This window comes from Falco peregrinus, chromosome 2 (genome assembly GCF_023634155.1).
Source record: "Falco peregrinus isolate bFalPer1 chromosome 2, bFalPer1.pri, whole genome shotgun sequence".
Lineage (NCBI taxonomy): Eukaryota > Metazoa > Chordata > Aves > Falconiformes > Falconidae > Falco > Falco peregrinus.
In genome coordinates, this window is record NC_073722.1 from 86,436,651 (window position 1) to 86,463,197 (window position 26,547).

The following is a 26,547-nucleotide window of genomic DNA, read 5'->3' on the forward strand; positions in this document are numbered from 1 at the left end:
AGGAGTTATAAGGCCCCTACACCAGGAACCACAAGGCTAACGAGGACCCTGCATTAGTCCCTCATAGGGGATTCTGGCAGTGGTGCCCTAATGGTGGGACTAAGTGTTCTGCTGCCCTCTGAAGCACAGGTCTGCAACAAATCAGTGTCCAATGCAGTTGTAGAGAGCCTGGGAGTTTTGCTGAAACATAAAGCTGTGCTGGGTTGGAACAGATGTGGCCACCAGTGGCTGCAAGCCATCACTCAGAGATCTCACTGCAGGCACCAGCGCCTGCTTCCCAAGGAGCATCGTCTCTCAAGGAAAGAGCAAGCCCTTGATATGCAGGGGTGAGCATAAAGCCAGCATGGGATTTCTTCAAACTGGACATTATACACCAAACAGCAGTTTGGTTTGAGAAGTTTGAGAATCAGGTGGCACTGGTAAAAAGCAGAATTCTCATGCAGGAAAGGGGGAAAAGAATTCTTTTGGCCAGATGGGAGTTCATTATAAGGCCCAGCCAAGTATATGAACAGAAAGGATCGGAATAATGTAATCCTCAGCTCTGTTCTGTGCTTGCACAACACCTACAAATGTAGCCCCCCATAATTCTAGTAGAAACATTGTCAGGGAATCAATGCATTCTGAGGGAATCCTGCTCGCTATGAGAATAATTTAATTAACACCCTTTCTTTAATCACAGTTACTGCCAAAGAAGGCACCAGACTAGAGCTAGATCAGAGGCAGGTGTGGAAGCAAGCTCTTCATTTTGCCAGGGCAGGACAAGTTATTGTGGCAACTTACATCGATGCCAGGAGACCCTCCTCACTGCTTCCACCCAAGCCATGAACAACAAGTCATGGCAGCCTTCAGCTGGCCCACGAGCGCTCCTCAATGATGGCGACCAGCCTCTGTCCCAGTCACTAGAAGCAGGCAGGGCTGAGCTTCTCTGGCTTCTCTGTCCTGCCTCCAAGAGGGAAATGCTTCTGGCATGAGGTGACGCTGGGGGCCCTGGGGAGTGTGGGGAAGATGCTGTGACATGTAGCTGGTAAGAGGAGGTGATGTGGCCAGGTGGTTTAGCTTGTAAAGACATAAACCCTGCTGGAAAGAAGTGGGAACGAAGTGATGCAAGGTCCTGGCTAGGGAAATCCTCAGCCCATTTGTGCTCATAGGTTTTGCTGATGCTCAGAAAGTAGTAGTCACGACAAATCTTCTTCGTTCATGTTAATGCTGGTTACAAGGAGCTGGTGTTTGCCGCATCCTGGAGGACGCTGTCTTGCTTTCATCCTAAAGACTGTTTGTTTATAAAGTGTATTTATTTCAAAGAAGAGGAAGGAGGACATCCTGTCCTGATGTTTGTCATTCCTCCGTGAGCACAATCTCAGATTTTCTGGTTGGGACCTGTCCAATGTAGTTTGTTTTCTTTTATAACGTACTCACCCAAGAAATAGCAAATTCTCTTGGTGTGTACCCAGAGTCAGAGCGAAAGCCTCAGCAAAGGAAACTGGGAGGCACACAGCTGAGCCACTACGTTTCCAAGACATCCTCAGAGGCCAGGCCACACTTCCTAGAGATACCCGGTTGCAGGCTCATATGGAAATGATGTGCAAAGATCATAACCTACTTTGCCCCCTTATTAACGTCTGGTGCACGTAGTTCCTGTGCATTTCTCACACGTATTTCCAGTTTCAGGCAGACTTAAAAAGATCACTTCCACTTCTTTCTGGAAATGACACAGACTGAATGATGCACTACAGTTTAAACTGACTGAACATTTAAGAGGTGCTGCATTTATTTGTCTTTTCAGGAACAGATATGTATTGTCTCCTCATCCAAGTTAAAGGGCTTTTTGGTCTTTGCTTGAAGACCGTACTATAAAGATTTAATACTAGAATTATACGTGAAGGTGAGGATGGAAGCTGTTTATGCAGACCTTAGGCTCTTAAAAAAAAAAAAATCACTCTGAAGCCAAAATACTTGGTTACGACCCCGTGCTTTTGACCAAAAGATTATTTTGTTTTGTCCCTTCCTGTAAAATATCCCCACTATATAAATGATCCTTTACTATTTTTTTTTTTTTTAAGAGTAGGGAAGCGAGAACCTCTCCCCAGGTAGATCTTTTCTGCTTCCTTTAAAAAACAAAACACACTGCAGCTGCCTGGTGCCAGAGCAGGACTGCCGGTGGCATATGGCAGTTCTACAGTAGCCTTATCTTGTCTGCCTACAGCTGATTCAACAGCAGCCACAGAGGTACGCAATTAGTTTCTGGACAGAGGTGGATGCAGTCTTAGAATCCAAGGTTGTTCAGTCTGGATGACTAAATTTAGTCATGAGCTCACCATAGTATCGGTGGAGTGAAAATCCAGCAAGCTTTATTTAGGATCTCTCGCCCCTCCAAAATTAAAAACATCTTATGTGCACACATGCACACACATGTGTGTTTCTTTCAAAGAGCTGGCAATGCTTTGAGACTACCTCGCCAGCTCCTTCACATTTTATTCTGCCCCAGGGACCTCTTTAAAGCTCTGGCTCCACCAACAGCTTTGCAATCACTCAAAACACGCAGGGTGAGGTATGGTATCTCGCTTACTTCCTCCTGCTCCCCTCCAAGCATCAGAGGTTCATTCTGAGTTAAAGTTCACTTAGACTCACGAGGAGACTTGAACAGAGCCAGCCACCTGGGATGAGATACAAAGTGGCCCAAACATTCAGCCAAAGCAGAAAAAAAAGCTCAACTTTGGGTTTTAAAAAGAGAATGAGAATGAAAAAGGGAAAGTGGTCATTCCACGATCCCAGCTTAAGGGGGTAAAACAAAATACAAAGTCTTTGCTTGCTGACGTGGCTGGAACTAGCTGCCAAGCTCCCAGAAATACAATTCTTGTGGTTCCCAGTGAAAGCCCCAAGTTCTCCTCTCACAGTATTTCCAAGTTAGGGAAGCCTGAGCTTTTTGGATGCTTGTCAAATACAGGATCTGAGGAAAGACTATCCCAAGAGTAAGCTACAAAGCTCCAGTCTGCTAGCTTAAGAAGTGACCACACTTACTTCACTGGCTGACTGATCTAGAGATCAAAGCTGGTAGGACTTTTTCCAAGTGGAGGACAAAGTTAATCGGAAACTTTATAAAATTAGCCCTCTGCTTAATTTTGCATTTTCAACTCATCTTTGCACAGAAGGTTTATTTTCTTTCATTAGCGTGAGCTAGATACAGCAGCAGTATGTTGAACTTATTTTTCCCCCTGGCAGTACAAGAATTCCTGGAAGTGCCTTGGAATCACTGTTTCCCCCTCCGCCAAATTGCCTTTGCTGTTAAAAGCACAAGGCAACAGCAAAAAGGGAGACTTGCTTATCCTGTGTTAGGGCAGCTCTTCAAGTAGCTCTGGATGGTTGAAAGTAGCAGACGGGGCAGAAGTAGATCAGGACATTGGATTGACAGAGTATAAAAAAAGTTGCCAACATTTTGCTTAGTTATTAGGAGAGAGTTTTCCCTGTTGTCTTTCTCCAGTCCTGCACACGTGCTTTGTATTCCCTCCTTGCTCCCTGAACACATTCACATTCACAAGCACTGATCAGGGTCCAGTTGTGGGACTCCCAAACTGGCCCAAACATACATTTGTTTTTAATATCTTGCACTCATGCTTTTAAACAAAGGTCTAATATTTCTTGAAGTGCAACCTGCTGGATTTAAGTAAAACCAAACCTGCCTTTTTTTAGCAGATGCTCTGTTATTTCAGTGGTGGGTAACAGCATTTCCACCACATGAAAGTGATTATGGATATGACATTTCCATGCTACAAGTCCTGTTTTCAGGAAAGAACCTGACGTCTTATATTTCTTCTTGGCACGCCTCAGACAGCTTCACAGGGCTCCGTTTTCACAGCTATCACCAAGTTTTCTGATGTTTTTAATGGTTTACAGGACATTCGGAGAGAACAAATATGCAGGTGGGAAGGGAAGTAGGCTATCAAAGCCTGTTGATGCAGGAGACAAGGAAAATAAAAATACTGTCACAAGAGTAGGGGAGGGAAGCAGGAATGCAGTGTAGCAATTAGAGCAAAGAATGCAAAGTCTGAATGAGCCTTGAGGACTTGGAGGCCCAAATATGCCTCAGACTGCGGGCATGCTATTTTCACTTATTCTTCCCATATGTGACTTTGCTGCAGCTGAGCCCTGAGCTCAAGCGTCACAACAAGAGTGCTTGGAAGGTGCTGCTGTATTTCACTGGAGAACAGACAACTCCCTCCTCACTTATTTGGAAAAAAACAAAACAAAAAATGATCAGGGAGGATGGTCATGTTTGCATACCCTCGGACAAAGGCAAGTAGGCTCAGTCAGTATGACAGAAGGCTGGCAGGGCTCAGGGTATCCTCACCTGCTCTGGTCCCTGAGGCCAGCTCCCAACGCCTGCCAGTAGCTGCCACAGCTTGAGCAGCAGCCTGCCAAAGTGCGGCAGCCCATTGCCACAGCAAACCTCCGCAAATCAAAGCAGCTGCAGAAGAAGTGGCAGAAGAAGGTCAGCGAGCTCATTAGAGCCAGGAGGCCGGGGCCCCTGGCCACACAAGGTCCCAGCTTCACAGCTGCAGTGTGTTTTGATACCTGGCCTCAAGCAGATTGCATAATTGCACCATGAGGTCACCATCCCTCCTCCTTGATCCTCTCCGAGAACAGGATGCCGGGCAAAGGAAAACTACAAGAAAACAAACATGGGCGCTCGGACAACCACCAGGCACAGTGACGCGCTCCAGCTTCTGCGGAGAACAACAGAGCTCCTCATGGATCTCCAGAGATGCAATGCCTTTTTCTCCTTACAAAAAAATGCTTGTTCCCAGCGACACAAACAGGGGCTGTTTTCCAAACAATCACCCATGGAACAGCACAGCTTTCCATAGCATGATCAGCAGTATATGCTGTCTGGGCATACATTGTAACTTGACATTTTGTACTTGCCTTTGGAGCACCTGGAGGAAAGGCAACCTAATGCTCTGCTGCTTTGGGGAGGTTCAGGTGAGAAGCAAAACCAGTTTATTCTTATTCAGCCAGAGATGCCAGCCTACACTGTAGTTACAAGCAACGGGCAGAATTTTCTGCAGTGGCCGCAAATATTCTGAGTACCTGATGCAAGACTCCTGTGTAAGGCCATGAAGGAAGATCACCCAGCTCTGGATGTGGGGCTTTGCTAGCTAATCTGGCTCACCTGCCTCTGCAGACAAAAGCCAGAGTTGTGTCCTGTAGAGGGAAATTCAGAGCAGGAGTTAGAGATGGTCTTAAAAGCCCTCTGAAAGATTATCTCCCCCTCTCAGCAAAGGTGGGACTTTAGGAGGCTTACTGGCTAACTCAGCTTTCTAAAGGTTCATAGCTGAAATCTCAGGATACTGAAAAGACAATAAAACCATTCTTGCTCTTTTTTTCCCTGTGTCCTAAACAGGCAAAAGTTTTAGTTCTCCCCTTTCAGTTCTTAAGACTGAGTTGGGTTCACCTACGAGAGGTCTCACAAGATACAGCTACATTAAGTCTGGCTAAGCAAAGTTCTCTCTCCTCAGTCAGTTCTTTCTTTGATTTAGATTTTTAAGGCTAGAAAATTTTATGATTAATAGTTTTTCCTCTGGGCTTGGCAGCAGCCTGGCAGCTTATGGGTACGTTTGCTATCTGACAGCTTCCCGGGCTGAAGTTACCACCCCAGGAGTAACGCTGGCATTCGCTGATTACTTGGTAATTGCTGTATGCCAAGGTGTAGACACGCTCGTTAAGTGGACAAAATACTGGTAGGAGTGTGAAATACAGATAGAAATGCTCTGGGAGAGACCTAGGCCAAGGCATAGGACATTTCCTATATTTTCTTTGATTTCATTGACACACTTAGTTTCTAGTAGAAGCACTTGGATGTAAGTGACAGGTCTTATTCTTCATCCTTCACTGCAGCCCCCCACTGCAATAATAATTTCTTCATCATCATCTCAGTCTGAAAGGGACAAAAGCCAGATTGTTTCTTTATGAAGTGATTTGAAAAATCTATTTAAAACATGCAAATCCAGTGCTTGGAAAGACCCACTTGACTAGGCAGTGTTCCCTTGGGGACTATAACTATTGCAGTCATCAATTAGAACTATTTTAAGCAGAAACCTGTCACTAGTATCTCATAAATTTATCCTGTAACAAATGCAAGTGAGACATCATTATGAGAACAGTCTGAACATTGGTTTTCCCTTTTCATCCCAACATTAGCCTTTACGGCTAAGGAAGCACACAACATATCTAAGGTAACATCCACCAGGGAGTGCTAGAATTCACATTCACAACCAGCTTTTTTTCATGGACTTTTCAGTAATCCTTGCAGAGGACGGAAAAAGAAAAGAGCTGACTCTTGTGACTGGACACTCAGGAGACAAATAGATTTTCCAAGATGTAAGCTGCCATATCAAACAAGATCCTTCATCTATACAAAGCTGCTACCCCTGTTCTAGGGTTGTTGGTTGGTTGGTTGGTTTGGGGGGTTTTTTGGTGGGTTTTTTCCCCCCAAAAAATACCCTCATTCAAACATACAAAAAAATGTAAAGCTTTAGAAAGAGGAACAAAGGCATCATTTAGAGTGTCTCCTCAGGCAAATAATTGTGAATATGATGGGACCATCATAAATAAAAGTAAGGCAGTGTAATGAAGAGTTCAAGATGCCACGGCCATTTGCTTCAGGGTTTTAATAGGTCAGCATAGGTCTTTTTTCCGCTAGTGCAAAATCTCATTAACAAAGTGTACACAACATACCATAGAAAAAATTAACAGTAAACGATAGGGCTGGTGGGAACTAACAAGGGTGATGAAGGAATTTCCAGAAGATCAATCTGGTTTTCATTTTCTATAAATTGAACAGGCCAAAGCAGCTCAAATTAAAGACTAGAAAACATGGTCAGATTGTTTGAACTGCTTGGTAACCAGACGAAACATATAACAAAACAAAAGCTATAGCACGGCAGTAAAAGTTTGCTTGTAGAGTTCAGTATAAAAGTCCATTGAGCAACTTATGTATGTTCGTAGGCATCTGTAAAACTAGTGTTCCCAAATTAACTTTATGTATATAACCTCCCAAATACGTGGGGGAGACTTAGATGATGAAATCCATATGCAGCTTAGGTGCCCAAAACCACTTTGTTTTGTTTTGAAAGTACCAGAAACAGGAGAAAAGGGAACTGAAAGGCAATCACATGGAAATTTTGCTGGCCACTTCCCAGGAAATAAATCTGGATCTTTAAAAGCAAACAAAACACACACATATACGTGTAAACTGGCCTTGCAAAAAAGCAAGCTGTTTGCGCTTGGATTTCCAGCTGCATGACTCTATTGTTTCATCCAGACACTTCAAATGTTTCACATGTTGGAAGTCAATTGTACAAAACATATGGGGAAGGAAACATTCCACATGGGAAAGCCAAAACCTGCGAATATTCTGTACTGCCACTGGCATGCTGCAGAGCTGTTTGTTACTGCAGCTCTTCGAGACCCCGGTCCTTGTTTCACTACATGTCACTAGCAGGTGAGAGGGCTTATGCAGAAGACCCAGACAGTGATCCTTACAAAGCAGAAGGAAAGAAAGCACAGAAAACCCCTCCCCCTTTCATGCAATATTAGTAACCAGGCTTCTAAACGAGCCATTGCTCCTGCTGAGGCAGGCCATTCAGAGGTCTGTTACGGTCTGAATGCATATCCTTAGCTTTGGATGGTACACAAACAGCAGCTCTTTTCCCCACCTCGTTATTCCGGGATTAGTCTCCTCCTGTGCACTCTGCAAAGGGAAATTTCCAAGGCTCCACCTTTGCCAGGATTTCAGAGAGCAGGATGCTTGTAAATTTTACTTTACTGCCTGCATAAGGAGAGACCATGAGGGCACAGCAGGGAGGGTGTGGGAGAAAGCAGAAAAAAGTATCACAGATACTGCAGCCAGAGATAAAACTAAGCGCTGGGTTTGTTGTTACAGGGTCCCAACCGGTGAGCAGTTTATTTTTCCAAATAAATCTGCTTCGCAGACATCCTTTCTTCTTCCCCATTCAAGTTTCAACCAGAAAACCTGGAACAAGTTACTGTTGATTTTAGAGGCAAATCAAAGTGTTCAGCCTGCTAGGCTTGCATTTAAAGTTAGTCTTGATGAGCAGCTCCTTGGGGCTCTTGTATTCAAATAGTGAGCTCTGGGATTCACCTGAGCTGCCCACCCATGCAGGTCTGTAATATAGGCTCAGGACAAGGGGGTGCGCAGCCTGGGCTTCCAGCCTCAGTTCTGACAGTAAAGGCTCCACATTTTAAGTCAATTCCAGAAAAAAAAAAAAAATCCCTTTAATAAGAATTTAAACAGCCATTCATAACAGTGGAACGTTTACTAACTAAGACCAGGAAAGGGCTGGATTTAGGTAGAACAAGTGGATTAGATTTCCCATTGCTAATCCCAAATTAAGTACAGTACAGAGGAGGCGCACCCTCCTCGGAAAGGCTGAGCAACTGACTTTCTGGGATTGGTGTCAGGTTGGACTTTCAGAGGCATTTCATCCCGGCTCTCCTGTAACCAGGACACTGTCCTTACTGGCACCTCGCCCTTGCTACAGTCCCGCTGCTCCTTAACACAGTAACGAAAGGCAAACACTACGGGAACAGATCAGTAAGAGATCAGCAAACTTCCAGAAGTCCCTTCTCCAGAGCTGACGGTAGTTGTGAACGGAGGCTTCTACCAGCCCATTTTGTTTGGCTGGTTTGATGTTGCAACCTGGCTGCTAATATAAAGAAACGAGAACAAAACACTGGATGAAAAGGAGATAGCACAGCAGGTTATGGCTTGCATGTGGCAAATTTGCTTTTGTTCTGCCACTTTGAACACCACCCAGCCCTGCTTTATATTGAAGCATAATGGGACTGCCTGTACTCCCCCAGGACCAGGGATTTCACATAACTTAATAGTTTCTGTAATTAGATATTTGTGAAACTCTGAAATCCTCTGATGAAAGATGCTGTAGAGGTATTGTCTACTCTTCTACCATGAAAGGACTCCACCCAAACCCAAATACAGATGTTGTCCTCAATGTACAGCATTACTAATCCAAGCCAGTAGTACTTGTGGCCTGATTTAAATTCTCCTGGAGTCCCAGATGACTTCTGTAAATGCCAGTAGGCCCCAAGAATTCTAGAAAGGAAATACTGGCAAATTAGCCTTCTCTTCTCCCAAAATTGGAACCTCCTTTTCACTGGCAATGATGTGAGTAAGGATACTCTAAACAAACCAGAAGGTCATTTGCTGCTGAGAGCTTGTAATAGGAATTGCGATGTTCTTAACGCTGAGTTTGAGCGCCAAAGCTGCCGGTAAGGCTTTTTGCTACTGCTGTATAATTGTTCCACATACTAATGCAAGACCCTGTAGTGCCCCATCCCTACTCCACCCTCCTCCTGCCATGGATTTGTACAAGTAGAAGAGGATTATTTTTCTATTTAGTACTTCCCATACTCAAGGAAGTATTTGAATGCCAATTTGAATATTTATTATTTATAGGCCTGAGATATCAGTGCATAGTAATATATTGTAATAATAATAGTGTGTAATGGTAAGAGTTGCTACACCAGACCTGGTCTAGCTACACTACTGCTGGGTAGCCACTCTCTGGTACCAAACTTGCCATGAGTTTGGGGTCTTTTAAGAGAAAAGGGAGGCAGGAAGAGAGAGACTTGAACATTTTACCACCATTCCTGGTCTGTCATGCAAAGATGCAGATGGGGAGAATAGTAATTGTTTGTTGGTTACCACAGGAAAGTTTGTTTGCTGGGTCCTTCTAAACCAGTGCAACAGGACTGTTTGCTTCAACCTACTTAGATAGTAAAGAAACAAAAATGACTTCAGCATTCTCATCCCAAGGATCGTTGGCATCTCTAGTGGTACTGCACTCTTTTAGCTCCTTCCCATAAAGATGACCCACATTGTTCCAGAAATCTTCTGCCACTGGCTTACTTCTCTTACCTTGGCTGCTGCTTCCATTGCTGGCCTTGGCAAATGAGAGAATCATGGTTCAGCTCTACAAAGAGAGAGTCCCGTGTGCTGTGCAGGACTTGAGGCCAGCCTTGTCCATCTTCTCAGCTTTCAGCTTCTTCAGTAATTAGAATTATCAGGACTAAAACACTGTGGACATTATTGCTGCTTAGCGTGAAGCTAACAAGAGAGCGCCAGATTTACGACATTCTGGCCAGACAGAGGATTAAAAAAAAGTTACAAATCATTGCCCAGTTCCAGGATACGTACTCCAGGATCTTATTTCGCCAGAGACTCCACGTGAACTTTAGCCTCTAGGAGAAATCCGCCTGCATTTTTCTAATTGAAATACCAGTCAGACCAGTGGCGGGATGCAAACTAACATGCATGAAAAATAAAGGTTCAATGACCCAAATCAATTATGTTTTAGGGGCACTGCTCTGGACTGAGTAGGAAATATTTCAAACAGGAAAAAGAGCTAAATAGGATCATTCATTGAACTGACCTGGAAATGAGAGAGAATTTTGGTAAATAAGAAGTTCAATGTAAGCCAGTTTTATGTGCCAGCTGTAGTGGATTAAAAACAAACCAAAACCCAAGCCCAGATATTTCTTAGACTCAACTAATGTTTCAGATTTCACTGAAGTGAACAGTGCAGTAAAACAACGCAATTCTTATCCCTTCCTTGAGCACAGGCAGTGTAACAGTTTACTTCCTGACGTTAAAAAAGAAAAAAAAAGCAGTTTATGGAAATCCTGAAACTGCATCTTTATTGAAACAGGACAACCTGCAGGTCTTCTCTATAAACTAGAAATAATAACTTCAAGCAAAAACAACTTCTGAAGGTCAGAACCAGCTACTATGGTTGGATTTTTAAAGCACATACACTCAAGCCAGGGAGAAACAGCCCCAATACTGCTTCAGAATATATGAATGTAGCTGCTCCCCAGGTTGGCCAAATGTCCAAACCCTCCACACAATAAATATCTGCCAAGGTACATTGTAAACACATAGGATGCAGCTATGGCAATTAATGAAGAGACAAAGAAAATAGGAAAGACCTATCGTTTCTCTACTCCCAAAGGACACAGTACTTCCACAAACAGCAAAGAGATTAATAGATATTAAGCTCATTGCCATCAGAAGTTTCAGATTCTTTGAAGCTGCCTTATTTGTCTTTACCAGCTTTGTTTCTTGAGAAAGAAAGGCAGCCTGGGGTGCACTTACAGTGCTTCACAGGGAGTGACCTATAAAACAAAAGCTACCTGGACCTAAAAATCCCATTAAAGTCTTACTAAAATAACCCACACACCTGGCAGCAGCTGGAATTGGAACCAGATGTGCAGTACATCTGGTAAGAATGGGGCTGCTGCTAGCAGACACTGAGCCATTTGAGTTACATACTTTTCTAGTCCAGCAATTCTCTGGAAAGACTTGGTAAAAGTTAGATATTTTGCCTCCACTTTTAAGACGGAGGTTGACCACTAACAGTCCTATTGTGTGTCAACGTAAAACGTTTCAGAACTTCCATAGCCTCCCCCTGCAATCAGAAGTGCATATTTTGCTGCTCCAGTTGCATAATTTACTGATTCAGCTGCATGCTTGGTTGATCTGGTAGGAGACCAGTACAGTAGCTGAGATTCTGGATACATTGCCAATTGTGCAGCATGCTTTGTTGATCAGGGCCGTAGAATTTAATAGCTGAAATTTCATACACTTTACTAATCAGGCCACATTCTTTGCTAATTGAGGTGCATATTTTAGTAGTTGAATATTTTTTTTAATCCTTCACTGATCTTGGGAAGGATCCTCCTCCCTCTGAAACCAGCGGGAATCTTGCCATTGTCCTCTCTGGGAGCAGGACTAAGACTTTGACTGGAGGGTCTAGGATCACTGAGATTTCTTCTCTTAAAAGGAACTGGAAAGGCTTGATTTTTTTTCTTTAAGCCAGCAAGTGAACAGAAGAATAGCAGATGAAGGATGGCACTGGCATAGAGACCTCCTCCGTAGGGATCTGATTAAAGGGATAATATTTTAGGGACATTACAGAGACATAACTTTGACTACATTATTCTTTCATCAGGCTTACATTCTTCCTTCAGGATAAACAAGCCACTTATCTACATATCTTGTTCCATCTGATACAGACATGCAGGAGGAAACATCATACACCTTATCTTCAAATTTTCTTTCATTTGATCTAACTCCTGTTTTTATATTGCTGTAGTACTCAGTGAAGGATTCCAGAGAGAGCTCTGCTTTGCCACAAAACACATTTCAGGCATCCACACTACCTCAAAGTATCCCAAAGTTCCTCAACTCTTGAGTGGCAGAGACCACCTTCCTGGATGAAAAGAACAACTCCGTTTCCTATACCGCATGCAGATTTTGCCCTTGCCAAGGGAGTTTCTGTTATGCTTTTATATTGTTAACGCTATGCCACAAAGACAATGCATTTCTTCTAAGCCTTTGAATACCTTTTTTCAACTGCCAAATTGAGCTACATTTGAACCATCAACTTAGAGTGGGATGTGTATTTTTTTACTAGCATAGCAACACTATCAGAATGTAGTCAAAAAAGATAAAAGTAATGAAGCCTACGCAGCGTAGTGCAGTCCCTGATGAGTGAGGAGCAAGTGCAACTTACTGAAAAAAAAAACCAAAACAAAAACAGGGAGCAAAAAATGTACACACACATCTGTTTGCACACACAGATTTCACTGCCACATTTAGGAGGGTAAGCAATAGGAAATGCCTTAAGTTTCATTCTGCAAAAGAAATTGTCCAGTATGTTAAAAGGCTACAGACATCATGTGATCAAAAGAATAATTGACACAGCAAGAAGTCAAGTCTGGGAAAGTATATAGGATGCTGTTGGTTCTTCATTAAGGACGCAGTTTCTTTTCTTATAGTGCTGTTGGTCAATGCTTTAGTTCAGTTACTGCCTGATGGGAAATCAAACAGCCCTGCTTTCAGAGTTACGAGAACAACAGAAGTTGGGTAGGAATCATAGAAAAGAGAAAAATCAAGCAAAAATTATACAGCTTGCTGATGTATTCAGTGTCCCACCATGGCCAGGTGCACCCAAAGGCACACCACACAGCCAACACTCGGTCCATCTCCTGACTATATGGGCAAAGATGGAACAAAACTAGCACAGGAAGGATGTAATAGCTCAGGGCAGCAAGCAAGTTATGTAGATGAATAAGAGAAGTATGCAGCTGTGTGAGGGTAGGTTTGCAGGTTCCGCAATGCAATTCTGAGTTAAAAGAGAAACCAAAGACAGAACCTCACAACTCAATAGATTTGAGTGTGCAGTTAATATGTAGTACTAAAGTGCCAGCAACATGGCTTAAGACGTTCTCACTGTAGCTATCTTCACTAGGATGCCAGAGTGAGAGAAAACATCTTCGTTTCAACCACAGAGTTCTTGCTGTGTTCGTATGTGCTGTAGCAGGGACTGGTGTATCAGGCAGAGTTACAACGCTGTTTTCCACCAGGGAAAGCAACCCTCCACCTTTTTTATTTATATATATATATATACACACACGCATTAACAAAAGACAAGAGTGTATGGAATACTATTTTCTTATACTGTAGTGGCTCATGTTTTATAGATCTGAGAATCCGTATCAGAAGTGTCAAACCTTGCTGCTCTCAGGGTCCACGGGAAGAGTCCCGCTCACTTCGGCGGGGCCGGGGCTGCTCACCCTTCCCAGAGCAGAGCCACCGTTCGCTCCGCAGCTGCTCCTAGTAGTGGGGTACCCCGTGCTTCCTCCTCTGCCTTTCCATCCCCGCCCTGCTTCCCCCAGTGCTCCCCCAGCGGCTCCCAGGCGGTGCCAAGAGCCCTGCCCTCCGAGCTGGAGCTGTCACCGGCACCGTTTACCTGCTCTCCGTACCACGGGCAAGGTGCACGGGCCCGGCGAGCGCGGGGACCGTAACACCACGCACGGTGGCTGGGTCGCCCTCCGTGTGCCGGGCTGCCCGCCGCTAGGGATGCCTCCGGGCGAGTGCTCAGACTGCTGCTGGCTGGCCCGTTCTGTCGGTTTGCACCGGCCCTGCCCCGGGTTTCGGGTCTGGCTGTGCGGGAGGGGAGAGGGTGATCCAGGGACGGGCGCCTGCAGCATCCTGCCCCCGGTACCTGCAGGGCTCCGCGGCGGCTCGGCAGCCAGCCCTAAGGGGCCGCGCAGCGCCGGCCGCCGAGCGGGCAGGGGCCGGGGGATGCCCGCAGCGCCGGGCAACGAGGCAGCGCAGCCGCCCCCGCCCCGGCGGTCCCGCTGCATCCCCCCTCCCGGGGGCCCCGGCGCATTCCTCGGCCCGGGAATCCCGGGAGCCCCGGTACCTCCCGTGGTCCCGGCGGATCTCCCCCGCGACGCGCCGAGCCGCGGGGCACTCGCTCCCCGCCGCGTTTGCCGCTGCCCGCCGCCGCCGTGCCCGGGGCGGGCGGGGCGGGCGGAGGCCGCCGGGGTTACTTTGCCTCCCGCCCCGCCGGGGTTACCTTGCCTCCCGCCCCGCCGAGGCAGAGCGCCGCGGCCGCCGCCAGGACGAGCCCCGCGCCGGGGACGCCGCGCACCATAGCGCGGGCGCTGCGCCGAGCCGTGCCGTGCCGAGCCGAGCCGAGCGGAGCTTTGCGCTGCTGAGCCGCGCCGTGCCCCGAGCGGGCGCCGCTGACAGCGACCCCCCGAGCCCGGCCTCCCCGCCCCTCGCCCCCTCCCCCGGCCGCTCCCGGCCCCTGCCCTCCCCCGGGGGGTCACCTGCGGCGCGGAGCTCGGCGGGGCCCGGGCCGGGCGCTGGGGGGGGTGCACGGGCTGCAGGGGGGTGGCGAGGCCCTGCCCGAGCCCCCCCGCCGCAGGCAGGGCCGGAGCTGGGTGCCCAGGGCTGTACCCGCTCCGGGCGCGGGGGCCGGGGGCAGCGCCAGCCCGCCAGGCAGCTGCTCGGGGGGGCTCCTGCTGCTGGTGGGGGGCAGCTGGCCCGGGCAGCCCACCCGGCCGGGGCTCCTGCCTCCCGCCGGGCCCCGCCGCCCCCCGTCAGTGGAGCGAATTATCGGAGGAATGGGAAATAGGAAAAGGGCTCTGGTCTTTCTAGCAGGAAAAACCACCCCAGTGTCATCCGAGCACGAAGCAAAGGGCAGGGAAGGAACATTCCCGGGCATTCTAGGAGCCCAAGGAGAAGGAGCTGTACGTAAACTAGCAGCCAGGGTACGGCAGCCACTTCACCCTTTTGGAGAGCATGGGAGGACAGGGGACGCGCCTTGTTTCTGAGGCAGCTTTCTGGTTTCTGAAGTGAGACCCCCACCCACCCACCCCCAGTTGCAGCGCATGCTGCAATGACTGCGGGCACCCCACCAGCCCCAGCAACCAAAAATGATCCTGTCCTTGCAGGTGGTGGTAAACTTACATTGCTAGCTGCAATTCATTATTCTGTAGGAAGAGTTGCTATTACCTGTTTTAAAAGTATTTGACAAAGTACTGTGGTTTTACACTTGGAGCTGCTTTTTGGGTGCTCAGGTGCCCCCTCACAGTAAGCAGCACAAGCAGCCCTCCAGCTGTCTGGCACAGGAGGGGAGTCTGCCAGACAGCAGGTTGTTTGTAACAGGGTTTCTTACACCTTTCCCCCAAAATTCTTGTGCTGGTCACTACTGGACAAGGGATGATGGGCTAGCCAGGCTGTTGGACATTGCTGGCACCCCAGCTCCTGAATTCCTCTTTCCCAAAGAGCAGAGATTAACCCGGTTTTCAGAGAGCAATGTAATCAATGGAAAAAAAACTGGATAATGCCTTCAGCTGGTATCCAGGTGGGTGCATACATAAGCATGAAGTTGGAGGACTGGTGGCAAAGAAAACTTTTTTTTCTTTTTCTTCACAAATGCACCAATGTACTTTGTGTTTGGCTTTCCATATTGTCATGTCATTGTAAAATTTATGTAAATTGGATGTAACATCTTGAATTTATACCTTGTAATGAGAGCGGGAGAGGCTGGGCACAGGCACCAAGGCAGCAGCCTTGCACTGAATGCATGCTGGCGCTGAGCTCACGTGTCAGCCAGGGCTGCTCACCTACTCTGGTGAGCAGTTTGATGTCCTGTCTATAGAAAATAATGCTTGACTCCTAAAGAGATGACACACACATCCATATATTCCTTGCAGTGCTTGTGAGATGAGGCTGCCTGTTACCTTTTATTATACAAACAGGGGACACCTGGAAAATGATTAGCCCAAGGCTGAGAGGGAACCAGGGGCAGGACTCTAATGGCTCGCTGCCCTCTTGGACCATGCTGCCACCCTGGAAATCTGCATTTGCTAATGTAGAACTAGCCCTTCGATGGAACGGCACGTAAGGAGTATCTTGATAGCTTAATTGGGTTGTTTATACTTCTTGCACTGAAGGCAGAAGATGCAAATAATTCTTTGTGTGGCCAATTCTTATTTCAGCCTTCTCTTTTCAGGGCAGATTCTGTGTAAATGTTGTTCCGGGGCTATGACCTTGTCAGTTATTTACTGTGATTGTTCATGTTCACATTTACATTTTGCTCCTCCTGGGTAATATTTCTTGGAGTTACCTGTCAATTGAAAAAGTATATATCATAGAATATATAACCACATTGCATCTATTCTGAATAAATGCACAACCCAGGACACTTGGCATCTCTGGCAGGAGGGCTTTTTGAGAGTGAAGGGATTTTTCCAAGCAGAACACTTCTGCCTGAAGGGCAGTCTGGTCTCTGTAGCATAGTGCTGTGGTGCATTGCTTTTCTTAACACAGTAAAATCTCAGGGCGATATCACCATAAATGTATGTTAAGCTTTGAAAAATCCCTAAAACAAGAAATCCATTTTTTTTCCACGAGTCTCTGTGTGACAGAAGTAAATACAGAGATTCCATCTGCTGTTTCCTTATGTTAATGCACAGTTGTTGAGGACATAAGTCAAGAACTTGCTGGCAGAAAAGGGTATTCAAAAAGTGACTTTTTCTTCACTTGGACAGGGCTGGAATAGTAATATAAAAATATCTAAACGAAAGAGAGAGAACATGCCCAAGTCTAGCAATACAGCGCTCTTTTTTTTTTTTTTTTTTAAGGATCTTACATCCCTGTTATTTGGATTCCTTTCCAGGGGTCATCTGCGTGCAGGCACCCGTAATCCTTTCGAGCCAAAGAGGCCGCTGTGTGGACTATGTTGCTGTTCCAAGCTGTAGACCTTGAGCATGTAGCACAGACACAAATGTATGCTGATTTCTCATGTTGTGTTTGTTCTTGGCCTCACAAATTCTGTCAGTGTGTCTTTGTTCCCTTATCTCCGCTAGCAGGACCTGTCCACACAGCACTTCATCCCTATGGCTTAGCAGTGACATAGCATCTAGAATTAAGGATCAAACTTAACAGTAGTCTGCTCATAAGTATTTTCAGCTCAGCTTGGTGACCCTTTCAAACCAAAGTTCTTACGAAGATTACGTTTTGTATTCATGAGCTCCCTCTGTGAGCAGGTAGTGGGACTTTGTATGGGCATGGACAACTTCCTGCACCACACAGCATGGAAGACCAGGTCTCAAAGGTGTCTTAACTGCCCACAGAAGGTAACAGCCATGAAGACAGGCTTGCAAGTGGTGCACTGAGCCTGCAAGCAGGGCTTCTAATGCCCCTTTCCAGGGAACACTTAGCTGGTGAGCTACCCTCCCCCAGTGTCTGGCCCAGCTGCCCATCAGACAGCTGTGCAAGGCAGCTGAAGGTAGACCAGTGATAGGTTTACTGGAAGGCTCAAGAAAGGACAGAATGGCAAAAAGGACTTCGCTTCCTGCTTACTCTTTATTCCCTATTTTACACTCTCTACAGCCCCACCTCTTGCACAGGTCCCCCACAGCCCAGACCAGGGTTGTACCCCATGCCTACCATGCATCAGGAAAGGGAGACGCAGGTGCAGCTGTGCACATCCCTGAGAAGGCAAGGCCAAGCTTCTTCCACAGTTGTTGAGATGTCTTTAAGAAAGTAAATGTCCTGTTCTCTGTGTTGAGCTTCCTGTTGAAAAATTCAAGGTTTCCATGTTCTTTTGGCAAGTTCTTCCAAGGGCTGGCCGATGTTACCTACTGTTGTGTGCCGCTTTGAAGGCTCTTGAAAAGCTGAAGCAAGCACTATGTTTCAGTGGAACAGTGACATTTATGAAGTTAGTGGATAGGACTTTTGTGTGTGTAATGGCAGCACTTTCTTAACCAGTAGCCCTGGGCTGGGAAAGTAATTTCCAGGAAAAAAAAGAAGTAGAAACTTACTGATTCCAGGCTGGCAGCAAAAATCTTTTATTGTGGGAAAGCTAAGCTTGAAACCACTAATAGCCAGTAATTTCTATCCACTCTCTCTCTCTCTTTCACACACAGATACATGCAAAGAGAACTTTCTTAATTAATTTCCTTAAATATGTGAGGCATCCTGGTACCAAAAGTAACCCTCCTCGCCCAGGGAGACTATAGCGGAATGCCCCCCAGAAATGAATGCAGCTCTTAGCAGTTTCTGTTTTTCAAAACAGCTGGTGTGACCAAACTGAATCCATCTTTGAACAGGAGGAGGGCACTGGCAAGATACTTTCAGTAACAAGGCCTTAAATCTCGGTTTATTCTCTGTATGCCAGAGCTCTCATCTGCAAACCTTCTGGTTACACAACACAGCTTTTTATGCTTTCCCAGCGTTCTTTTACATAGAGGTTGATTAAGTCCATTCTGAGCTACGTTGTTATATCAGACATGCCACAGTTACATCTGAGTGTCTCCCCAGTTTATAGAAATGAGTCAGGAAAGTAACGTACCCCTGCTAGAATACACACACTAAAAATTGCTTAGGTGGAACACTGTATGTATGTTTCACATAGATAAAATTTGTAAGTAAATAAAATATATAAGCAAAATACTAAGGCAGTCTTCAATATTCACATTTCTGGAGACCTAAATTCTAGTTCCATAGTCGGTATTTCATATAAAGTTATTTTTTTCCTCAGTGGCTGTGAGAGGAGAACTGGATGCCTGAGCCTGATTACAGTCTGCCAGTAATAGAGCTATTTATATGTGGTTAGCACAGGTTTCTTTTTTAATGACATTTGTGTAGACTGAGTGACACCAAATAATAGAAATACGTAAGCAGAAAAACAGGCAATAAGCACAGGGAATTGGCACATGCTGTTGTCAGTGGTTAGAGAACAAGATCTCTGCTAAGGAAATATTTAGAAAAACATGTTTGTAGCTATAATAGTTGTAACTGGAAAGCACCACACACAGGCTCTCTGCTGTGCAGAGAGTGCCACCCTCTGCTTCTGCAGAGTATGGAGCTTTTCTCTCTTATCCGACTCCTTCTCCTACTAGTGCAAATCTCACACACACAGGGTGACTTACAAGAATACCCTGCTGTAGGTAACCCTGCAAATGGTCGTCATTCCCTGTTAATTTGAATTGTTAGCTCAGCTCTTTAATTTGGCATTATATGGGTTTGTTTTTTTTTTTTCGTTTTGTCAGAGCAAAGATTCATAAATTTTCCTTCCCCTTCTAGGGGCAAGGCCCCGTGGGTTCCTGGAAAAGGCAATTCCTATTTAGGTCTGAGAGAGCTTACTTGAAGAGAAGGCGGCATAGCAGCTCCTGCATGCAGCCTAGTTGCAGGGTAAAAGAATGCTATGGCTTGCTGTGGTTAAAGGACTCATGGTACCTTCTGATTTTTATATTTGAAGAATAAAAGAGTGCTCTGCAAAAGGAACTTGAATAGACTTTGGCATAAGCCATGGGCTCTTTCACTGCTGGAGACAGAGACTGCAGCTTACACAAACAAGTCTCCTGTGAATTTACAGGAACCCTTGCACTTAAAGGCCTCATTTGTGTCAGTGTTTGACAATTTTTCTGGCTTTTTAAACAACTGCTATGACATTCTCCTGTTGTGCTAAAACTTATGTTACTAATAACAGATATTTTTTGGTATGAAGGATTCTCTTTCTCATTCAGGCAGCCTGTTTAAGCCTGCTGCAGCTTTGTGGCATGCTTGGGCGGCAGTCTCTAAAGAAGTGGTTATTCTTACAGCTGTGGGGCTTGGTGCCATGTTGCAAACTAGTAAGTAAAAAAGAGATACTTTGGAGCTTTACCCAAGCAATAAATTGGCCTAAAGAGACAGGATCAAGGTCAAGAAGCAAAGATAGACAGATACTCCAACTGAACAGCTACATTAGTGACTCAACAGTTCTTGAGTTCTCTCTGAGAGGCCAAACTCCAACTTCTCACATTCTTAAAAGAAAATCAAAGCAACAGATTGAAAGAAGAGCAGGCATTCAAGTCTTCTTCACCATATTGTCCTTGACATCTTCTGTGGAAGAGTATCCAGCGAAGATCACTGCTAAAGAATGTGAAACACTGGTTCATACGCACAAGTTCTGAGGGGTTCCTCTCAAATCTCAGCAGAGGCCCATTCGGTTGGCGTCCCTCTCACTCAGTGCTCCTGCACCCATACACACCCTACGTATGGTTTATAAGCACAATGCCAAACACGTGCATCCAGCCAAGAAGGTCAAACTTCAGTTCACGTTGGTGCTGAGCCACAGCCTGGCATTGCCCGCTCGTACAGGCACCTGGCTCAGGCAGTGGAACAGCAGGGGGCTGCTGTCCTCGGAATCCAAATATACTTCTCCAGACCCTTGTGCAGATCCCTTACTGAGACTGTTTGTGAATTTGTGAAGAGCAAAAGGTGTTTCAGTCAGTAGAGTCTCTAAGAAGACAGTGCTGAGGTGCATGCTATGTAGTCCTACTTGATCGAGGTCATTTAGTGTCTGATCATCAGGCTTGCTAGCCTCTCATGTCATGCATTTGCACTTGAGAATAGCTCTCTTCCTGCATTAGTCTGTCATGTTCTCTTCCAAATCATGTCTTAAGGGCCACCTCTTCGTGCTGCGTGCAGGAAAACAGGTATGTCATTAGCAACATGCCAGGACCTTGTTAACAGGTGTGTCATTTAAACACTTCAGACTGGCTGATGCCTTGGGTTTAACTGACTTGTGGAACAGCCTCATGTCCTTCTAGAGAAACAGGTTCAGGTTCATATTAAGGGTAATTTGGACAGGTTGATAAAAGAGGAATACCTGGGAAAGCAGACTAAGTAAGTTTACCTGGCAGTTATATTTAGGGTAACAATATGATGTTAGAAGGCATTTTCATTATGAAAATAAAAAAGTTCAGAGTATGCTGAACAGGCGAGGGGCAGCGATCCTGTCACAGAGCCGTCTGGTTTCCCATGCCCGTTTACTAACCGGCGTTCTTATCTATGGAGACTCTAGCAAGGCTGGGAGTAAAACCTACCACCTGTAAACTCTCCAGCAACACTAAGTAATGGCAGTGTAACAAGATAAGCCGCTATACTAATGGAAACCAAACCAAACCAAACCAAACCAAAAAACCTAGAAAAGCAAAAACCACCCATATAGGTGTAGAAGCAAACAGCTGTGTGAGGTACCAGTGTGGTGGCCCTCTGGGAGCCCGGAGCCAGAAACACACTGAAAAAAAATTATTCTAAGGGCCGACTTATGAGGGAAAGGGCATCGGGAGCACTGGAAATTGGCACTAGCAGAACACGCCACTGAACCCCGCTGGCTGTAACCCAGCAAACGGTGGCCTTGATGCAGGAACCTGAGTGACCCAGATAACGAGGGCTGCGAGGGGGGCACCGCCTTTACGCACAGATTTAGTTTTTAATTTACGCACAGGTTTCATTTTCCATTATGCAGGTCGGCCGGCGGCCCCGCCCGGCCCGGGACGCCCCCGGCCCCCCGCGCGGCGGGCTCCCCTCATGGGCACAGGCCCCGCGCCGGCGTGACGGTGGCCCGGCCGGGCGGCGGCCCCGGCGCGGAGAGCGGCTCCTCCCCCCCGCGCCCGGAAGGGTCCGTCTGCAAAAGCCGCCGCTCACCCGCGGGCCGGGCGGCACCGGCTGCCTCTCGGCCCGCGTCAGCCCGCCGCGGCTGCCCGCCGAGGGGCGCGGGGCCGGGCGGGGCGGGGGCGGCGGGGGGGCCGCGGCGGGCCCGCGGCGGGCCCGGTCCTCGGCGGCGGTGGCGCCCGGCCGGCGGGGGAGGGAGAACCGCGTTGCACCGCCGCGCCCTCCCCGCCCCTTCCCGGCGAAGGCAGCGCCACGTCTCGGGCAGGAGCCGGGCGCCAGGCGGGCGGCCCCAGGTCTGCGGGGGTCTGGCCGGGCAGGGGGCGGCGGGGCGGGCTAGGGGGTGGCCGGGCGCTGCTTCAGGGCGGGGAGCGCGGCCGGGGCTGCCCACCCTTTCCACGGCCTAGCCGAGGTGCGGGGAGCCGCCCGGGCTGGCCCGCTGCGGCCCCGGGCCTGCGGGTGCCTCTGCCGGTGCCCCCCGGAGCCCTGGGCCGCGGCTGGCCGGGCGGCTTCTGGGCTGTGGCCGGGCGCCGTTGCCCTCCTGGTTGTTGGTGTTTTAGGTAAAATCGGTTGTTTTCCTACAGCTCCTTTCCTTGTGAGGCTGCTGCTGGGTTCCCGTGGGGGGTGTGTGTGTGTGTTTGTGCCTGTGCTCAGCTCAGAGGTACAGAGAGACTTTGACGCCAAGGTGCGCCAACCTGTAATGTCTGGGGATGGCTTGCACAGGGAAGGCCGTGGCTGGGTGTCGGCAGGGGTGCTGTGGCAGGGATCACAAGCCGTCCACAGGCTGGCCAGCTGCGCCGAGGTGCCAGCAGTCCCAGCCCTACTTGCCTTTTGTCTGCAGTTCCTCTTTGTGGCTTGTCAGGTAGCAGCTACTTGCAGTCTCTTCTGCCAGGAGCCTTGCTGTAAGCTTTATTATCCAGAAAAGCTTTTAAAATCAGTAAGAAATCACAGCGAAGGTATTAATCTTTCTGTTTGGTGGAGGTTTCTTTTTTAGAAATGTGACCCAGGTTTCAGGTTCCCTGCACGGCCGAGCTGCTGGCAGCCTTGCGCTGCTCAGGAGGTGCCTGGTGCTGCTGGGTGGCTGGCCCTTTGGTACAGCAGTAGTCCCACAAGTTCTTTGGGGATGTGGAAGGGATATCGCTCAAAATGTTTGTGTTCATATAAAAATGCAATGAAAATATTCCTGACTTGACATTCTCCCTGCAGCCCCCTCCTTTTTTTAATTGGGGATTTCTTTATCTACTACAGAAATCAAAACTGGGGTTTCTGTAGTAAAGAGGAGCCATAACGTTTTGTAGTCTGTTCATTCAGCTGTCGGTAGCTATTGGAACAAAATTTAAATGCTGGAAGTGACAACAGCTTCTGCCAGATTGGCTGGGTCTGTAACCAAAGGTAGGATCTGAATGCCTGGAGAATCATTTGTAAACTCTGTCTGCTGTGTTTGGAAATCCTCTTCTTGACGCACCATAGGACAAGGCTGCATTAAACTGCAGCCCAGGCCACATTCTAACTGCCAACACATGCTGTAATTAGTAGCTCAGGCTCTGTACAGTGATCCGTACTCATTGTTTTGCAGATAAGTAAATGGTAATGATGTCACTTAATTTAAAAAAAAATTAATTTTGAATTCCATACTGCATTCTAACTTAAGCTAGTGAAACTTAGATGGGGGTAGGTCCTTGAATTGGGAATATATGGTATGAAAGCCCAGGCTGTAATTTACAGAGCAAAATGTTTCTCTGAATTCTGGTTCACTTACTAAAGCAGAGGCCTAAGAGGCGTTTCCATAAAGGGGACAGTGATCTTAAATCAGTTGTCTTGCTGAATATTATCTTGTTGAATTATTACACTGGTGTATCAATGCTACTAAAAAAAAAAAATGATAAAAAAAGCTCTTAAACAGATCACTCCCTATACACGAAAGCCAGATACTTGGTTGTGTTTCGTCTTCTCTGTTATTACCCCGTGTCCTGGTTCTGTGTGTCGAAGTTGGGCTGGTGGGTGATCTGTGAGCACTGCTTTCTTTTTAACTCATGTTTTCAAAGCCCTAAGAAATGTTTGTAAATTTGCTACGTTTTGTTTCTAGAGGATGCGGCTCTGTGGTGACAGCTTTGGCTGTGAGCTGTTTTCATGATCTCCTGGAATTAGCGGCTGCCTGCTGCACACCAACAGCTGTAACACTCAGAACGGTGCTCCTGTGTAACATCTTGATGCTGTTGTTGCTGATGGAGAGAAACAGGACTTGGTAGTTCACCTGGTGGCAAATTATTCAGAAGAAAAACTTCCCAGGGATCTGGATTGTTTTTACCATGGACTCCTCGTCTGTCCAGCAGGACATTCAGTTGGAGAACAAAAGCAGCAATGTGGCCCCTAGCAGCTCTGGAGGACACTTGGATTGTAAAGCCAAGTCAGAATTGCCGGATACAACAGATGAAATGAACAGTAAGTTATATCATATGCACCATATAATTTCCTAGTCTTACCCAGGCTTCTCTACAACTATCTATTTTGTTGTTCAGGTGATGCTGAAGTACTTTTTTCCCAGAGGTCAGGAACTTCTTGTACAGCAGTTTAAAGCAAGTTTGGTGAAGGCTGTTGTTCTGTGTATGGGAAAACTGTCGTCTTTTGTTGCTTTTTTTTAAACTTATTCTTTCAGAACAAAACCATGCTATTAGCTTAGGTACTATTGGCTGTCAGTGGAGTGTGTGTTGTTCAGGGTGTTACCCTCTCTTCTGATAGCGTTTCCAAGAGTGTATACCTGATATTTTCTGGAACTACAAGTTATTATGGAGTAAGCTCATGACTGGAGTACTTTATTCTAGAGAAAGAAGTTTTCCTAATAAATTAAATTACTTAGGCAAAACCCAAAATGTACTTTAAAAGTCTCTTTAAACTTCCATTTATGGAAGAGAGATGCTGGTATGTACTCCCCAGATTATCTCAAAATAACTTTTATATGTAGATGAGCTCTATAATAAAATAATCATGCAGCTGTTTACAAGAAAGTTAAGAGGCTGATCTGAGTAGATTATAGAATTAAACTTAGCTTGGAAGGGGCCTTTGTGGGTCATCGAGTCCAACCTCATGCAGAGAGCACTGCACCTGAAGCTAGGTCAGGTTGCTCAGGGCCTTGTCCTGTTGAATTCTGTAAGTCTCCAGGGAGGGAGGTTCAACAGCCTCTCTACCTATTTAAGTGTTTAACTGCTTTCATTGTGAAAATCTTCTGAGGATATGTTGGTGTATAAGAATACGGTAGTAGATGGGTGGAGGAGGTGTATATGTTGCAGCTGCGTAGATACACTAAAGTACAGAGGTTCCTAACGTAAAAGGAGGTGATCACGTGATGGAAGTTGTTGGCCTTCCACCCTCCTCTTGTACCGCAGATTTGTCATCTTGTCACAGGCAAGAAAGCGGAGGCCTGAGACTTTATTTGCGTTTCTTATGCTGCCCATTATCAGACTGGCAGAGTGTAGTTATATGATGATTCATTCATCTTTTATGAAGTTGGAGATCACACCTTCCTGTCTTCCCCTGGGTTGGATATTGTCCAAACAATTGAATTGTGACTTAGAAATAAGTAGTGTGTCTTTCTACTGTTTTCAATCTAATTGCATCTCCTCCCGCACTGTTCTGAAAAGACCACAGTTGTATTGACACTACTACAATTAAATTACTTTAGTTAAGGCATTGTTTAGAGTCCGAGTGGCTTGTGGCCTCAGGAAGTTGCTGGGAAACCATTCCTCCAGAATTTTGCTCCAGCATCTCTTTTGTATATGTATACCGCTCGTGGTTGTGAGGATAAAAGTGTAAATAAAGTATAAACCTGGTGCAGTAATAGGTACGTTTCCTGAAAGATGGACAGAAACAGTATTTCTGAATGTGTGAAGTATCTTCTTACTTTGGCTTCCTGTGGCTATTTGTAGCACTGACATCTATTTTAAGTTTGTTTTTTACAAACTTTTGGTCTTAAAATACCTTAAACTCTAATGACTGGTTAGCCATTAAAAAGGCTGCCCTGTCTTTGCTCCTCCTTTGCATCCTTGTTTGCCCCCATCCCTGCCTGCAAGTGTGTTTGTGACCACACGGTGAACTGAATCAGGCTAAAATGGCCTGAAAATGTTCTCTGCGTGACAAATAAGATACTCGGAAGTGGTTTAATTCAAATCTTTAGAGAGCTGATGGGTTTTGGCAACCTAAGGCTGAAAACTTTTGATTTTTACCCACATTCAGTTTTCTCTGAGCTGGTTCATTGTACAAACATCTGTGCTGGGTGAAAGGAGGATGCACCACAGAGGTGGGAACAGATGGTTAGGGGTGGAAATTTGTCTTTCCCTCTTTAAATCACTCTGAAGTGAAATTTGACTGCACTTGAAAGGAAATCTCTTGCTTTCTTCAATAACAAAAGGGAAAACAATTAAGAAGTTCTACCTTCCTACCTGTGACACTTTCCTATATGGCTTATTTAATTTCAGGGTGCACTTTAATGTTCTCCATATACATGAAGGATAATAGCTTTATTTTTTAATTGTTTTGCTTTCAGAAATTTGTAGTGATTCATTATATGAGAGGGGGTGTAATAGCAGTATATTAATGAGCTGGTCTAAATCAGTAAATAAAGTTCTATTGAATTCTTGTAATCAAGTTCCTGGCTACAGAATATTTCTGCATATGCATCTTTAGAAACACTTGGCTTTGGGAGGATCTGTTTC

The 26,547-nt window shown here is 46.3% G+C and overlaps 2 protein-coding genes across 4 annotated transcripts in view; one reads left to right on the forward strand and one right to left on the reverse strand.

Annotated features, from left to right (window-relative positions):
• The window catches only part of LOC101920165 (uncharacterized), a 32,637-nt gene extending 18,003 nt beyond the window's left edge, over positions 1-14,634 (reverse strand). The window contains exon 1 of the mRNA XM_055795072.1: positions 14,463-14,634. Coding sequence (XP_055651047.1) covers positions 14,463-14,540 — 78 coding nt within the window. The 5' untranslated portion in view covers positions 14,541-14,634. The remainder of the gene's footprint in view (positions 1-14,462) is intronic.
• Positions 14,635-21,993: 7,359 nt separating this feature from the next.
• GOLGA3 (golgin A3) overlaps positions 21,994-26,547 on the forward strand; it is a 30,366-nt gene continuing 25,812 nt past the window's right edge. For 2 of the 3 annotated variants that reach the window (XM_055796609.1, XM_055796610.1), the window contains exons 1-2: positions 21,994-22,134; positions 23,925-24,280. In XM_055796609.1, coding sequence (XP_055652584.1) covers positions 24,148-24,280 — 133 coding nt within the window. In that variant the 5' untranslated portion in view covers positions 21,994-22,134; positions 23,925-24,147. The remainder of the gene's footprint in view (positions 22,135-23,924; positions 24,281-26,547) is intronic. The other variant, XM_055796608.1, reaches the window with a different exon arrangement.